The sequence below is a fragment of the Cervus canadensis genome, chromosome 13 (assembly GCF_019320065.1).
Source record: "Cervus canadensis isolate Bull #8, Minnesota chromosome 13, ASM1932006v1, whole genome shotgun sequence".
NCBI lineage: Eukaryota > Metazoa > Chordata > Mammalia > Artiodactyla > Cervidae > Cervus > Cervus canadensis.
This window is the reverse complement of record NC_057398.1, coordinates 16,311,148-16,328,032: the sequence shown is the minus strand read 5'-3', so window position 1 is coordinate 16,328,032 and position 16,885 is coordinate 16,311,148. Positions and strand designations below refer to the sequence as shown.

Sequence of the window (16,885 nt, the reverse complement as noted above, 5' to 3'; positions counted from 1 at the left end):
TGGGGTTTTTATTTTGGGTTTTTTAAAATATTTAACTTTATTATGAGTAGCTAAAATTATTAATGAATGGTTTGATTAAATTATTTCCACTGAGCAGCAAGCTAAGACAAGGTTGGATAGTGTGATAGTGAATAGGAAATAAAAGCTTAGAACAAAAGCGGAGACTTTTGAATGTAATGTGCCATAGTTTGTGTGTCAGGAAAAAAAAAGGACATATGTATATGTTCTTGGTATTAAAATTTTATTCTGCACTGAATTTTTTATTGCTTGTATACAATTGATTAAGGGCTTCCCAGGTGCCACAGTGGTAAAGAATCCGCCTTGCCAATGTAGGAGATGCAAGAGACTGGTTTGATCCCTGGGTGGGGAAGATCCTCTTTAGTAGGAAATGGCAATCCACTTTAGTATTCTTGCCTGGAAAAATTCCCATGGACAGAGGCAACTGCCAAGCAGTAGTCTTGGAATCACAGAGTCAGACATGACTGAATGACTAAGCATGCATGCACATACATACAATTGATTAAAACAACATAAAAAGCAAATGTTATTGAAAATGCATCTCTATTGAAAATAGTGAGATGGATGGGAATCTCTTTTTAAGAACTGCTTCATGAATTTGTGGATGAATATCCTTTAATGCTAGAATCAGTTACAGTTGAGCATTCGATACTATTTCTGGTTTTTGTTTTTATAGAAATAAGTGCTGTGAAAGCATGATCATATATATTAGTAGATAAGAATGGAAGAAACTTTAGCAGTGTCACTCAGTTCTTTAAGCAGTTTTTGAGTCATATGCCACAAATCACGGAATGCTTGATCATTTAATTATTTTCAACTGACAATGTGAATCACAACATTAAAAGGAATGTTGAAAGGAAAAAATGGAAAATCCTATGATTTTTAAGAGGACTTGTTATCCATTAATTAGAGGAATCACTCAGCTCTCTTTGTGGATGCCAATACCAACATTTGATTTGCTCCTTTATTTGATTCCCAGAGGTGTCCCAAGGCAGTGATATAGGAAGTATGTCTTTATTTTTTCAAAAGTAGGAGAAGGACTGTGAAAGGGAAGATAGACAAGGACAATCTACACCTCCATTATGTGTGAATCCTTACTCTGATCAATTTTAGAAATAGCACTTATGGAATTTGAGTATCTAGAAATTGATTTCCATAAATCAGCCTTGGCCAAGTGCCCCCAAGATGTCTTGGAAAGTAATCCAGAAGTTAGAGCACCCCAATCTGGAAACAACTACACTAGCTGGTAAGCTTACTTATGTAACCTAGATGGGTTGAAGTTACCTTCCCCACCCTAACTCTGCATTGAACAGTTCCTTCATTGAAGTTTCTTTTCTTCATCGGCTCAATTCATAAAGCTTATATATATGGAAAAATCCTACCTTAGCCTAGATGGATCTCAACCATCCTCACTTGGCTGTTTTTCTCCATTCTGTCAGACCTTCAGAAAACTAAGATGTGTGGACTTTTGGTTTGAGGTTTCTGTAATTTGACCTCCAAATTCTTTAAATTGTTATCACAGTTCAGTAATACTGACTATAGATTTGTTTGTTTCTTTCCAGTTTTGTATTCAAAGATTTATCAACTTTGTGGTCAAACTAGGTAAGTTTCCCTGTCTGTCTGCCACTCGGGAGGGTTTGGGGTCTTCCCAGGTGGCTCAGTGATAAAGAATCCACCTGCAGGAGATGCAAGAGACTTGGGTTCGATCCTGGATGGGGCAGATCCCCTGGAGTAGGAAATGGCAACGCACTCCAGTATTCTTGCCTGGAAAACAATCGCATGGGCAGAGGAGCCAGGCAGGCTACATTCCATGGGGTCGCAAAGAGTTGGACACGACTGAGCAACTGAACACACACACTGAGAGTGTTTCAGAGAAAGTGATGAGGTACTTTCATCACTTTCTCCAAGGGTTCAACAAGACACCTTTTAATCAGTTGTAAATAAGGTTTTATTCCTAATGATAACTTTCAGAGCCAATCCTATAAAATGGTGAAGTAAACCTAGTTGGAAGGTCTTGGCACCCTTCTCCAAATCTCTCTTCTCCATCTTAGCACTTTGTTCACCTCTCTACTCTGTGCAAACACCATTTGTTACCCCTTTTCTTCTAAATCATCAACACTCCCTCCCTTCCCTTGCCTCTGCTCCTTAAAATTCTACTTCCACACTATAGCTGACTTCAGCCTAAGTATTTGGAGGAAAGCAGCTTGAATATAGATCTTTCTAAACTGTGAATGACTGACAGCTCTCCCAAGAGTATCTGCCATTTAAAAGTTTATTAATACAAGTAAGCTTGAATGGATAGAGGTTTGAATAACATGACAACGTAAAGTTTGAGGGAAATATAGTGAATCTGAGTTGAGAAACCTCTCCACAGTCTCCTAAGTCTTATCCCATAACAAATGACAAATGCCACCATTCACTCCACTTCTTCAAGAGTTTGGCCCTTCCTGAGAACCTGGGTCAAGTCCAGGAAAAGTTTTAGGTTTTTTCTTGGCAGACCTCCTCCCTTCCTTTCAGAGCCTTTCTGCCTCTTCCTGGCAAGTCTTCCCAAGCCCTAAGCACCCATTATGTATTATGTCCCTCATTCTCACGGGTTTTCAGCCAGCTCTCTTTATCCTTCAAAGACAATGCTTCCCATTTGCTTTCCACTTCGATGATTTTTGTCATATTTGTGTACCACCAGTACTAATGGGTCAGCCAAAAAGTTCATTCTGAGTTTTCCATAACTAGAAGGAAACTTTTTGGCCAATCCAATATTGTTAGCTATTATTATCCCCTTGTCCTAAGCAATACTTTTCACAAAATCATGGGTTGGTATATGTTGCTAAAGTGCATAAAAGTAGATATTGAACTACTACTAGTTTTTTTCAGTTTTTAAAGAGCCAAAAGTTTACCTGTATGTCTAAGGTCACTTTGCATACCAGCAGTTACACTGCAAAGAAAGATTTTTCTTCCAGTTTTGAGATAAATTTGACATACAGCACTGTATAACTGTTTCTGTCTTGTGTTTATTTTTGTATTTTAGATTTCCAGTGAAATGATAGAGTGTCTTTTTCTGTCTGACATTTCAGTTTCATTTAGTTTAATACCCTCTACTAGGTCCATCTGTTATAGGCTGCAAGATTTCATTCTTTTTTATGGCTGAGTAATAGTCCATTGTATATAAGAGAGACTTAATCTTAATAAACATGATAGTGTTATCATGAAGGTAGGTCTTCCTCTTCCACCATTCATAGTAAGCAAAGGAGGGCCACTTTGCATTTAGGAAAGTATATTCTATGTATTTAGCCAAGTTAGTATTTTCCTTCCCAGTGCTCAATTGTTACTGTAACTAAGTTATCTTAGCAAAAGAAAGTTACTGCGCATAGCTTTGATCTAAAAGTAATAGCCAGTTAAGAAAACAAATATCTTCCAGTGCTGTATTCTGGATTATTTCCTTAAGACCTACCTTCAAAATCACTAATATTATCTTTAGCTATGTTTTCTACAGTTTTATTTTAATTGTTATATATTTTCATTTCCATTATTTCTTTTTGGTTATTTCTTCCAGATCATCCCATTCTTTACTTATATGCCCTTCTCTTAGCCTATGGCTTCTATTCTTAAATATTTTTATCTCTGTGAAATCTCTTTCAGAATTTTGTGTCATGTTTTCTCAGGATGTGAAATGTGTGAGTTGTGTGTTTTCTGGTTCCCATGCAGCTTCTTTTTCCTCATGTGCTTTGTAACTTTTAACTCTGAATTCATCTTCAGAGACAATTGCTTCCTGGGGAATTCATTGTACTCCAGGTTGTGAGGTGTCTTATCAAGTAATTTTACATCTGCCTCTGCAAACACTTTATTTTCATCAGTTCTAACCAAGTCTTTAGGTATATTTTTTAGTATGGTTCCTGTACTAAGCACATAATACAAATATAGATTCAGCATTTATATATGGCACAGGCTTGGGATTTCTTTTACTGCCTCTTTTTCCAGCCACAGCCCTGGCAGAAGCCAGGCTCCCTTGCCTCTTAGGAGAGTTTTTCTTTGATGTTTGTTTAGTTTGGTTTTGTTTTTTTCTATTGCTTTTCATCTAAGACTGACTACCAACTTTATTCTGGGAGTTTTAATTCCAGCTCCTTACTGTATACAGACTGAAGACTTTATCTTGCATTGCAACCCTAATCTAAAACACCAGCACTGAGTCATAAGCTATTACCTTAATTAGTGCGTTTCTCAGGGACTTCTTAGATGTGTCAGAACTAAATTCTGTCTTAGTGATGAAGTCCTCCATCTTTCAATCCACAACAGTACATCCCTGAATCAGATTATCCCCATGGACCATTGGCTTCAGCGTCTCCCTACCACTTTGACCTCTTTATTCCTGATACCTCTTGTCCATCCTTCTTGCTTCTGAGGTTGACTTTGAGTCTCACTTTGTTTTGTTTTATAATTTATCAATTTTTTAAAAAAGCTTCCAGCATTTGTATGTGTTCAGAGCAGGCCTAGGGATTTCCTAAGGGGCTTCCCAGGTGGCGCTAGTGGTAAAGAACCCTCCTGCCAGTGCAGGTAGACATTAAGACACACAGGTTCAACCCCTGGGTCAGGAAGATCTCCTGGAGAGGGCATGGCAACCCACTCCAGTATTCTTGCCTGGAGAATCAATCCCATGGACAGAGGAGCCTAGTGGGCTGTATTCCATAGGGTCGCACAGACTTGGACACACCTGAAGCCACTGTGCATGCATGCAGGGATTCCTGCATCTGCTCAATCTGCCATATTGACTGGAAATGCCCCATCTTTTACTTCCATTTTATCCTGTCCTAGGAATCACTGTAAGAATATGATCTCTTCTCTGGAATGTTTGTGGCAACGTGGACCGTCCCAGCCATGTTTCCTTTTTATTTTTTCTAGGTTTTGGAGTGTCGCAGACCAAAGCCATCATGACCCTTGTCTCTGGGATTCCAATGGGCCCACCCCGCCTTCCACTACAGAAAGCCTCCAGGGAGTTTACTGATAATGCAGAAGCTAAACTGAAAAGCCTAGATTTCCTTTCTTGTACTGATTTAAAGGGTGGAGACATGGAAGCTTGTAGCTAGTGTCTATCAAATCAAGGTGTGTACATTGAAATATAATGTACCTGAATACTGCATTTATTTCTCAAAGCCCTTTTAAACTCAACCTTCCTAGCAAATGAAATCTTACATCAGTCAACAAGTATTTAAATACCTACTATGATCTTTTAAAGTTTTAATTTGTAAAAGGGCAAAAACTTCAAAAGGAGTCATAGCCCTAAATCATTCAGTATTTCACAAAATTTCTGTAGAGAAAGTTTTGCATATATGGATGAGATCAAATCAAGAGGAAAACTGTACTTGATTAATTCCATTTGCCTTTGGGAGCTCCCATTATCTTAATTCCTGGTTCTTAATTCTATTTTAAAGTTTTCTAATTTTAAACCACCACAATATACTTTCATTTTAATAAATATTCATTTGTAATCTAGGACAACTCTGAGTGATTGCATTTAGGCAGATATTCTAACTGTAATGGCAGATTAATACAATGTAACTCAACTATGCACAACTATTAACATATCAGTTCACTTGGCTGCTCAGTCTAACCCTAGTATATCTGCTTTCAGATTAATTACAGTGTCACTGTAATTTTCCCCAAAAACTTTGGGTTAGGTGAAGACTTGCTTCAGTTACTATAACTAAAGGGCTATTTGGGTGGTTTTCACATAACAAAGGAGAGGCGTTCCCTAAAGATGAATTCATGTCTTTACTTGCTGCTGTAGAGAACTTCTCAAAGCCCAGAGTTTCGAAGAACCAAAGATCTCTCTGCTCTGGGCACCACAACTTCCCCTTTTCCTCACTGGGGACAAAGTGTCCCCCAGCAGTGCGCTGAATTATTGGAAGTGAAAACCAGAGTCCCTTCTGCAGTGAGCCCAGCAGCTACTTACTTTCATTTTCCAGTCGCATTTTCAAGCAGTCACTTTTCAGTGATAAAAGGTTTAGGGAGGACCCAAAGATCTCACCTTAACGTTCCCTACACACCCTCTTTACTTTTTCCTTTCTCTGGAATGTAAACTGGCTGCTGAGACACCTCTGTGACAAACCCAGGTGCGTGATTTCTAGCAACAATGTCTATTGTGATTTTAAACTTGATTATCCCATCTAGTAACTACCTAGCGTTTTATTTTGTTTCCTATCTGATTAGTCTGCAGAGGAGAAGTGTTTGAAATTCATATCCGTTTACTCTGGTTTTTAATTTTAAAATTAACAAGAAAACTTGTTCAAAATGAGAATTCGAAATGAACAATGGATTCAGTTATCTTTGCTAACCCTTTTTAAAATTGGTTGGGTAGGCAACAGTTGTTATATTTATATCTCCTCCCTCCTTTTACTGACTCAATGGACGTGAATGTGAGCAAACTCCAGGATACAGTGGTGGACAGAGGAACCTGGCATGCTGCAGTCCATGGGGTCACAAAGCGTCAGATACGTCTTAGTGACTCAACAACAACAATAGCACTCCTTTTTTGCCCAGGAATAACACATACTTTTTTTTTTTTTTCATGTTTCTGTCTTCTTTGGGAATAAGGTATCTGAATTTGAAATTGAACCACAGTGGCTTATGTGAACTTATATTCTACCTCATTGAAACTTCTCTGTATAGCGGTTAACTTCCTAAATGAAGAAAAGTGAGGTTTTTGTTAGTGTTTGTTTCTGAGGATGTCATATCCCTATTTAATGATACTAAGGCCAAATTAATTTTTCAGTGAAAATAAATACTGGATATCCACTAAGCAAAGAGCTCTGTTTTTCTTTTTTTGCTCATCTGAAATTAGCACTTGGAGAGCTTTTAACATGATTAATGAGATCTTGTGAACACAAAGAGAAATATGATGGTTAAACAAATGACCAGGGCTGAGTTTAAACTTTGTTATGTTGGGTTTTTTTTAATAATTTTTATTTTATTTTATTTCTTATTTTTGGCTGCTCTGGGTCTTTGCTGCTTTGCATGCGCTTTTTCTAGTTGCAGCGAGTAGGGGCTGCTCTTTGTTGTGCTGCATAGGCTTCTCATTTCAGTGGTGTCTCTTGTTGCAGAGCACAGGCTCTAGGCATCCAGGCTCAGGAGCTGTGGCACACAGGCCTAGTTGTTCCGAGGCCATGAGGAATCTTCCCGGACCAGGGAATAAACATGCATCTCCTGCATTGGCAGACAGATTCTTTACCACTCAGCCACCAGGGAAGCCCCCAGTGTATGTTCTTTATACATCAGAGAGAAACATTACATTGCTGCTAAACTGCTAACTCAAAGGCTGGCAAAATAAAGTTGAAAATGATGCAAAACCCAAGAAGTGATATAGAAATTTGCATGTATTATCATCAGAGATCAGATCACAGTTCTACTCTCAGATTTTTTCCTAGGTTGCAAACTTTTGACTGTGCTTCTAACAGTGGCAGATGGGGAATGGAAAATATCTATGGACTCTTGAATGATCCATGTATCACTGTTTGGAACAGTGGCAAATACAATGAGAGAATGCCTTTTGCTAAGTGACTTTAGAGGAACAAGCAGGTCAAAGAGACATAGATTAAAAAAGTTACCATCACTGCAAGATTTGAAGTATTTATGTGTTTATGAGGCTTACTTATATGCAGAGTACATCATGAGAAACACTGGGCTGGATGAAGCACAAGCTGGAATCAATATTTCTGGGAGAAGTATCAATAACCTCAGATATGCAGATGACACCACCCTTATGGCAGAAAGCAAAGAAGAACTAAAGAGCCTCTTGATGAATGTTAAAGAGGAGAGTGAAAAAGTTGGCTTAAAGCTCAACATTCAGAAAACTAAGATCATGGCATCTGGTCCCATCACTTCATGGAAAATAGATGTGGAAACAGTGACAGACTTTATTTTGGGGGGCTCCAAAATCACTGCAGATGGTGACTGCAGCCATGAAATTAAAAGATGCTTACTCCTTGGAAGAAAAGTGATGACCAACCTAGATAGCATATTAAAAAGCAGAGACATTACTTGCCAACAAAGGTCTGTCTAGTCAAGGCTATGGTTTTTCTAGGAGTCATGTATGGATGTGAGAGTTGGACTATAAAGAAAGCTGAGCGCCAAAGAATTGATGCTTTTGAACTGTGGTGTTGGAGAAGACTCTTGAGAGTCCCTTGGATTGCAAGAAGATCCAACCAGTCCATCCTAAAGGAAATCAGTCCTGAATATTCATTGGAAGGACTGATGCTGAAGCTGAAACTCCAATACTTTGGCCACCTGATGAGAAGAACTGACTCATTTGAAAAGACCCTGATCCTGGGAAAGATTGAAGGCGGGAGGAGAAGGGGATGACAGAGGATGAGCTGGTTGGATGGCATCACCAACTCAATGGACATGAGGTTGAGTAAACTCTGGTAGTTGATGATGGACAGGGAGGCCTGGCATGCTGCAGTCCATGGGGTCGCAAAGAGTTGGACACGACTGATTGACTGAACTGAACTGAATGTGTTTATAGGCTGGGAAGGTATGTGACATGACTTTTTGTTTTAAAAATGTCACTCTTGAAGTGGTGTGATGAGTAGATTAGAAGACAGACTGGGAACAGAGAAACCATTAGGTGGCCTATTGCAATTGGTAACTAGTGGTGGAGCCTCAAACTGAGGAAATGGCAGCGGTGATGGAGGGGAGGGAGTGGAATCAAAGATAATTGGAAAAAAGAATCAACAGAAGCTGGATACAGAAGATACAGCTGGCACTCCACATCTTTGAATATGCCACATACTGGTAACTATTTACATAACATTTACATTGTATTTACAACTATTTACATAGCACTTACATTGTAGTTATTAGAAATCTAGAGATGATTAAAATATACAGGATACCCTATAGGTTTTATGCAAATTTATGCCATTTATTTAGAGACTGGTGAATCTCCATAGATTGGTATCTGGGAGGGTCCTGGGACCAATCCCCTATGGATACTAAGGGACAATTGCACTTGTGTTTGTTATTTAGTTCCTGTAACAAATCACCCCTAAATGTAACAGTTTAACATTGGAAACATTAACTCATGTTTCTGCCCCTTAGGAATCTAGGAGCAGCTTAACTGGGTGATTCTGGTACAAAGTCTTTGAAAAAATTGCAGTCAAGCCATTGGCTAGAGCTTTATTCCTCTCAAGGTTGAACCGGAGCTGAAGAACCCGCTTCTGGGTTCACTTACGCAGCTGGGCAGGCCTCTGTTCCTTGCTGGCTATTGGCCAGAGACTTCAGTTTCTCACGACACTATGGCAGCTTTCTTACTCCAGAAAGAACTGAGAGAGTGATCCGAAAGATAGAGATGGCACACAAGTGAGCCAAAACTCAAAACAGAAGCCACAGTCTTTTAAAGCAATCTCAGAAGTGGCTTACTATCCCATTCCGTGTGCTTTAGTCAAAAAGACCAATCCTAGTAACAGTGTAGGATGGGACTACACGGGCTATGTATGCCAGGAGGAAAGGGTCGTTGTTGGCCATATTGAAGGCTGCCTACTCCAATCAGGATTGAGACCCGAGACTCCAAAGCCTGGGGGACGTTAAGGAGAGAGGTTCACCAAGCATTTACATACGACCTGAAGTTCAAAAGAAAGTTTGGATAGGAGATTGAGGTTTAGAGGATATTCACACATTGATGGTAGTTGAAAGCATGTAAGACAGTCCAGGCAGAGTGTATATAGAGTGCTGAGAACAGAACCTGGGCATGACTGGCATTCGGTGTGCTTACAGAGGGAGCTTCATAGGAGTCTGAGATGGAGGGATTGGCGACATGGGAGCAGAGCTGCGCTCGGAGGAACTCCAAAAGCCTCAAATGTGAGGGGTGGTGATGTTCAGAGAAGTTCAGAAGTCTCTTCGTCAGAGGAGAATGTTAAAGCTCAGAGGGAAATGGGCAGTTGGCAGATGTCACCAGTCCCCAAAGGACCAGGGTCTCTCAATCACCCCTGAAGTCATCTTGCAAGCGTGGCAAATCCTGGAACCTCAGAAGTTGGGTACCACGTGAGGTTCCATTCCCAGTCACCTCATCACTGAGCCCCAGGCTCAGGACACAGGCTCTCTAGGGCAGCTCAGAAGTAGCACAACTCACCATCGGCTGCCTGAGCTGCAGGGCAGGAGGCTGGAGCTGAAAGACCAGCATCCAATTCACCCCTGGTTCAAGGGAAGGGAAGATTAAACCTGGGCAGCTGAAGGACTTGCCCAGGCTAAGGACAGTGATGAGCTGATAAATGGTTAACAATTGACTCTGGCAGAAGATTGGGTGGGGAGGTGGGGGTGGGGGGGTTCGTGGCTCAGGGGAGGCCCAGGCTTGTAGCATTTGCCTAATTCCATAGTCTAAATATTCTCACCATGGGATGAGGATCAAGATGACAGACTAAGGAGATACAGAGCTTACTTCCCTCCGCAAATGTTACCGAGTCCAGGCTCAGTCTGCTTGCTGCATGACAGGCCGATAATCAGGAGACAAGATGCTGAGGCAAGGCGTAGCAATTTTACTACTCAGTTTTCTCAGGCATCCGAGAAGGTGGCGGACTAGAGTCCAAGACACCTTATGGGGTCTGGATGCTAGCTTCTTTTATAGAACAGAGGAGAGAAGGTGAGGAAGTAAAGTAAAAAGGCGGTAAGTCTTGTGAAGTATCTCCTGGTTTGGTCAGCCTCCATTAGGGAAAGTGTTAATTCCTTTTTTTTCTGCAGCCATTCACAGGTGGACAGGGTCAGGATGTCTCCCTATAAGCTGAATAAAAAGGCACTTTAACATTCTGGCAAAGGGGCAGGTGTTCCCCGAGGCCATGATATATGCTTATAGCTTCAGGCAGCATCTTCTTAGTGATTATAGAAACCAAAGGGATGGAAAGCAAAGGTTAGAGTAAAAGAAACAGATCGAATGTGGAATCAGATTTTATTCTTCCCTGTTACTCAAAGGAGTCAAAAATACATCTACATGTGGAACAACTGTTATGGAAAACTAACTGAAAACTGGCAGAAGAACTAAACAACTAAGGCTGCAAGAAAGACTCCCATATAATTGAGAAGAAAAGCATGGAGTGGAGACCTGTGACCTTGGGAGGCGACAAGGGGAAAAGGGAAATCACACAGGTGGCCCTAGGGAGTGAGCCGGTGAAGCCACAGACTGGGCCTCCCAGTCCTGGGGTCCTCCCAGGAGAAACAAGCCCCTTTGGCTACTTGACTGACCACTGGGACAGATAAAGAAGCTGGGGAAGCCTAGATTCCATTCATGAGGAGTGTGCAGATATTGGTCTGCCATCAGACAGGGTGGAGAGAAGTCTGCCCTAGTGGTTGCTTCTTTGCTGCTCTCCCTCATCTGAGCTGGCTTCCCTGATTTTCAGGTGGTAAAGTGTTGGTCCTTGAACGGACCGGAACCTGGTGGTCCGGAGCCGATGATGAGAGAGTGAAAGAAGGAAAGAGGCTTATAGTCCCTGGGTTATGCAGCCAGCTTCCGCGCTTCAGGGAATCAGCCACAAATAGAGAGAGAAAGAAAGAAAGAAAGACACTGGGACCAAAGCTCTGATGGAGCAAAGGTGTTTTAATCAACATGGCGTGGGCATATATACTGTCTTACAAGGTAGTTATTCTCAGCAAAGATAAAGATTAAAATTCCAGACTTACAAAACACAAGGCATCCCTATTAAAGAGAGAGGAGGGTACTTATCACCATAATGAGAAACTAACAAAGGAAATGCCTGGATTCCTCAGCTCCGGGAAAAGGTGTGCCTCGGAATTAATAAGGGCCAGAGGATTCCTGACAGTAAAGAATCCACCTGCCAATGTATCAGACCAGGGTTTGGTCCGTGGGTTTGATCCATCAGGAAGATCCCCTGGAGGAGGAAATGCAATTCACTCCAGTATTCTTGCCTGGAGAATTCCATGGACAGAGGAACCTGGCAGGCTACAGCTCATGGGGTTGCAAAGAGTCGGACATGACTGAGCAATTAACACTAGTCTGAGCTAAGAGAACACCCCAGCCCTACATACTCCACAGCACAGCTTGGCAATGAACCTAGTACCCCGAGACCTGGGAAAGACTTGATCTAAAGATGCAGAGGCAATGCAGGGGCCTGGGGTGGGTCTAGGTGGGGCAGCAGTGGCCATTGTTGGCACTCACTCAAATGGTGCCACTGAAGCCCAACCAGATTTCTGATAGCACGGTCACTTAAACCACCGTGACCCCTGGTCACGAGCTGGCGAATGCTCTGGCCCCACTCACTCCATACCACAGCATTGCATTAGATGTGGGATGGCCATAACAGGGGATAAGACATGACTCTGGGCTGCTTCTGAGCAGAGCCACAGATCTACACAGGCAGCGCACACAAGCCTGTCTTACTTCACCACTCCCCTCCTTTGAAGCAAAGGCTCCAGTATGGGGAGAGGTAAAGATATACACACTTAGGGCCTTCCCTCATAGCTCAGATGGTAAAGAATCCATCTGCAACGCAGGAGACCCCGGTTCTTGGGTTGGGAAGATCCCCTGGAGAAGGGCTAGACTACCTACTCTAGCATTCTTGGGCTTCCCTTGTGGCTCAACTGGTAAAGAATCCGCCTGCAACATGGGGGACCTGGGTTTGATCCCTGGGTTGGGAAGATCCCCTGGAGAAGGGAAAGGCTACCTACTCCAGTATTCTTGGGCTTCCCTTGTGGCTAGCTGGTAAAGAATCTGCCTCCAATGCGGGAGACCTGGGTTCAGTCCCTGAGTTGGGAAGATCCCCTGGAGAAGGGAAAGGCTACCCACTCCAGTACTCTGGCCTAGAGAATTCCATGGACTGTATAGTCCACGGGGTCACAAAGAGTCGGAGGTGACTGAGTGACTTTCACTTCACTTCAATTAAAAAACTTCAAAGATATACACTTAAAGGGAACAAAGCCAGACTGAGTCCAATCCCCAGGGCTTTGGCTCGAGCAGCTCAGAGGCAGACCAGTGACAGTGTGGTGACAGCCGCTGTGCAGAGCGAAAGTCCCACCTCACACCCTGCACAGGCTCTAGCTACTTCAGCACCAGCCATGACCCCCTGATAAGGTGATGATGGCAGGCCCACCCTGAGAAAAGACATCGCTGCTGGCACATCAAATCCAGCACTCACATCAAAGACACTGGGCACACAGTCTCTATCGGATACTCCCACATACAAACACCTATTCAAGACCACAAGATAACTGTTTCACCTAAATTTATAGACAGAGAAATGTAAGTAAAATGAAAAGACAGGAACCACTCTCAATTGAAAGAACAGGAGACAATCTCTGAGAAAATAATGAAAGATATATGTAATCCATCTACCAGGCTATGAGTTCAAAACATTGGTAATAAAAATGCTGTTTTTTATCTACAAGAAAACACCTGTAATTCATTTATGCTAGTTGGGTTTCCCTTATCATAAAATAAACAAAACAAAACCCTGCTGGTTTAAGTACCCTTGTAATGCAAGTTCGTGTGCCTGACAGTGAGGCCAAATAAACTGTTGTTTGCAGCAGAGAAAGGTTTATTGCAAAGCCATTCAAGGACACAGGAAGCTTATGCCTTAAAAGCCCTGAGCTCCCGAAGGGTTTCCGCAAAGCACTTTTAAAAACCAGATGGGAGGGGGTGGTCTGCGAACAGCTTGTCACAATTCTCTGATTGGCTGACGGTGAGGGTGGTGTCACAGGGGTTTAAAAAAATTGGTCCTTAGGCTCCAACTGACTCACGGTCATAATATCTTCCATTTGCTGGAGAGGGGAGGTTTTTTACATCTGCAAAATAACTCAGGAAATGTGCATCAAACAGTATTGTCTAGATACTTCAGAGAGGAGCTTTGGGGGAAGATTTGGGGGAAGGCCTGTCCCAGGAAGCTCCCATGGCTCCAGCTCGGTTACACCCTGAAAGGGATAAAGAAACAAAAGATTAAGGTGTTTTCCTGAATGGTTTTGTTTTTAGTTGAAGACAGCAAACCCATGAGGAAAATAAGATTGAATAAATGCTGTGTTATTCTAATCATAGGAGAAATACAGTTTTAAAGTGATTAATCACAGTGAGCTAGAAGAATTAGGAAAAAAACTTAGTGAAAGAGGTGAAAAATAAGGATGGTAGGTATGATGGGGTCAGATAATTGATTAGTCTGGATTCTCTGGAACAATCCCAACTTTAAATACTTTGTACTACTGACTCTGTGGGAAGCACTAGAGTTCAAAAATTTAAGTGACTACTACAGTAGTTAAGAATACAAATTATTCCAAAGACTGAAGACAAAAGGATATCCAATTTGAGCAAAAACCACCTTACAGTTTTTAATCTATTCATTTTAGTGAGTATGTGATATGTACCGCAGTGGTAGCAGGGGAAAACCAGTTCTGACTCCACTCTGGAACTATCTGACTTGCTTTTAGTTGCTTTTGATATTATAATCATACATAATGGCCTGCCTCAGAGAATCCTGCCCCTCTGCCTGTTAAAGTGTCTTTGTTCAGAACCCTGTCCAGCTGTAGATGGCAGGAAGGAAGAAATTAACACATCCCTGTCTGAAGCTTCTCTTTCTAGGAGATAGTTGCAAGATTAATGGCCTTTCTCCTTTGTTTCTTCACCTCCCCCAATCGTGAGTCATTTGACACACAGGAGACATTCCTCTTAAGAGTATTTGAATCACTACAGCAGCATCTGTTGAACACCTATTGTATGTCAGGAACACACAACAAGCCCACTTCACATGGAGCCTCATTTAACTACCCTAACAAGCCTCTGAGGTCTTCCCTGGAGGCTCACCAGGCAAAGAACTCACCTGGCAATGCAGGAGACCGGTTCCGTCCCCGGATCGGGAGAAGGAAATGCAACCCACTCCAGTATTATGGCCTGGGAAATCCCATGGACAGAGGAGCTTGGCGGGCTACCGTCCAAGGCATCGCAGAGTCCGACACGACTTAGGAACTATAACAAAAACCCTATAAAGTTACCACCTAACATTTCAGTTCTGTCTTGGAAGGGCACCTCATCTACCACAGGTCCCTATGACAAAAGCTGCAAAACATTTTAATGCATTAAAATGCTACGGGGCCCCCCAAGTTCCCCCAAACGATCAAACAGGAGGTGGCTCTGCTACAGAAGCAAGCCAGGCTAGGACTGCGGGCGCCATTGGCGGACCCATCTCCCAGGCGACCAGAAGCTAACGGCCGCTACGTAGCCGCAGCCCCGCCCCTCCCTCGCGGCGCCCTGGGCCGCCCCAAGCCCCCAGCTCGCTTTCTGCGCAGGCGCAGAGCGCTGGCTCCGCCCCCTGGCGCCGAGATCGCAGCCATTTCGCAGCCGCTTTCTTGCAAGTTGCGGTTCGCTCGTCCGGTTTCCGTCGCTAAAGGCCGGTGCTACGGACGGTCCTAAGAGGGCTGTGCTCTCGGGCACCAGGAAAGCGGACGAAGGTAAGGGGAAGACGGCCTTGTGGTTCTCGTTGGGCCGGCGTGAGCCCCGCGGCTCTGCAGCCGGGCTTTGTTCGCTGGCGCGGGCGGTGGCGGGTTAGGGTGGGGGTGGGGAGCCGCCCCCCCGGGTTCCCGGATTGCGGGCTGCGCGCTGCCCGCCGCGCTGCGCTTGCGCTGCAGGTGGGGTCGCGGGGGGCGGGGGCCGAGTTGTTGCCCTGGTTGTTCTCGCCGCCATTCTCGGCCGGGTCTGCGGAACAGCCAGGCCGCACTTCCTCCTTCGGCCTAGCGCGGCGGCGCGGCTCTCGCCGCAGAGGAAAAGGCGGGGGTGGGTGGGGGCGTTGAGTCGTCCTGTGGGGTTGAGCCCGCCGAGGCGCCACTCTCGCCTTAGGGTCGGTCGTTGAAGCCGCACAGAACGGGCTGTTGTCTCGGGGGCACTGTCCTGCGGCCGCTGTAGACAGAGTAAAGGGGTGAGGCAGCGTCCCGGCCCTTCCTTTCCAGAGATTGTGGTGGGGGTGGGGAGGCAGTCGGAAAACCGGCGTCTGCAGTTTTCCGTAAAGAGGTCGCGAGGAATTAGTGTCAAGGGAGAGAGCCGCTTGAGATCGGGTGGCGAGGGCAGGCGTCCGGGAGGAGGTAGACCTTTGAACTGTCGGCCGTGGGGCGGAGGATGCGTCAGCGACGGAGGAGGGGGCAGAACCGCAGAGGCCGAAGGGAGTAGTGTTAACGGGCAGGCGTTGGAAACTGAAAGAAGGCCATGTGACTGGAGTGTGGTGAGAATTTTAAGAGAAGCAAGGATTCGGGGGTAGCTAGAGTGGAGGAATCGTTGAGGACGTCATTCCCGGACTCCGGGTGTGCAGAGTGGTAGCAGGGAGATGGGACAGCTGCCTTGGAGGCCGAAGTGGGCAGTAGATGAGCAGTGGATCCGGACTACCTGGCTGGAAATTCTGAGTCCCCAAGGTAGGCGCTCTGTCTCTTGGGGCAGGTTATTCTTGACTTAGTTTACTCAGCTGTAAAAAGGGAATAATAATAATGCTTTTCTGCACAGTGTTAAGGTTAAGTAAAATAGTTCACATAGGTGCTCCTTTAAGGATACCGACTGGCACACAACGGGGGATAGCTCTAGAGGATCTTCAGGGACTGGGTAGATCCCAATTACCGTGAGTAACTTGGTGGATGGTGGTGCCATTTGGGGAGATGGGAAAACTGGGTTTGGGGGGAAGAACAGATTTGGGGAAGAAATTTAAAGTTGTTTTGACGGAGTATGCCAAGGTAGCATCCAAATGGGTCTGTTAGATGAACTTGGTTTTGGAGGTTAAAAAGACTATGAAGTTATAGTATATATTTGGTTATCATTAGGATATGGTTGGTGTTTAATATTACGGAGCTAGATGAGACTGCCGAGGGAAGAAGGAATTTGATAATGTAGTCCTTCGTATTTCATGTTACTCGT

At 43.8% G+C, this 16,885-nt stretch overlaps 2 protein-coding genes across 4 annotated transcripts in view; both read left to right on the top strand.

Annotated features, from left to right (window-relative positions):
• The window catches only part of NPL (N-acetylneuraminate pyruvate lyase), a 39,389-nt gene extending 33,887 nt beyond the window's left edge, over positions 1 to 5,502 (top strand). For all 3 annotated transcript variants that reach the window (XM_043485963.1, XM_043485960.1, XM_043485962.1), the window contains 2 exons: positions 1,581 to 1,620; positions 4,912 to 5,502. In XM_043485963.1, coding sequence (XP_043341898.1) covers positions 1,581 to 1,620; positions 4,912 to 5,096 — 225 coding nt within the window. In that variant the 3' untranslated portion in view covers positions 5,097 to 5,502. The remainder of the gene's footprint in view (positions 1 to 1,580; positions 1,621 to 4,911) is intronic.
• A 9,794-nt stretch (positions 5,503 to 15,296) lies between these two features.
• Positions 15,297 to 16,885, top strand: part of DHX9 (DExH-box helicase 9) — a 43,490-nt gene continuing 41,901 nt past the window's right edge. The window contains exon 1 of the mRNA XM_043484926.1: positions 15,297 to 15,441. The gene's annotated coding sequence lies outside the window, so the exon portion shown is untranslated. The remainder of the gene's footprint in view (positions 15,442 to 16,885) is intronic.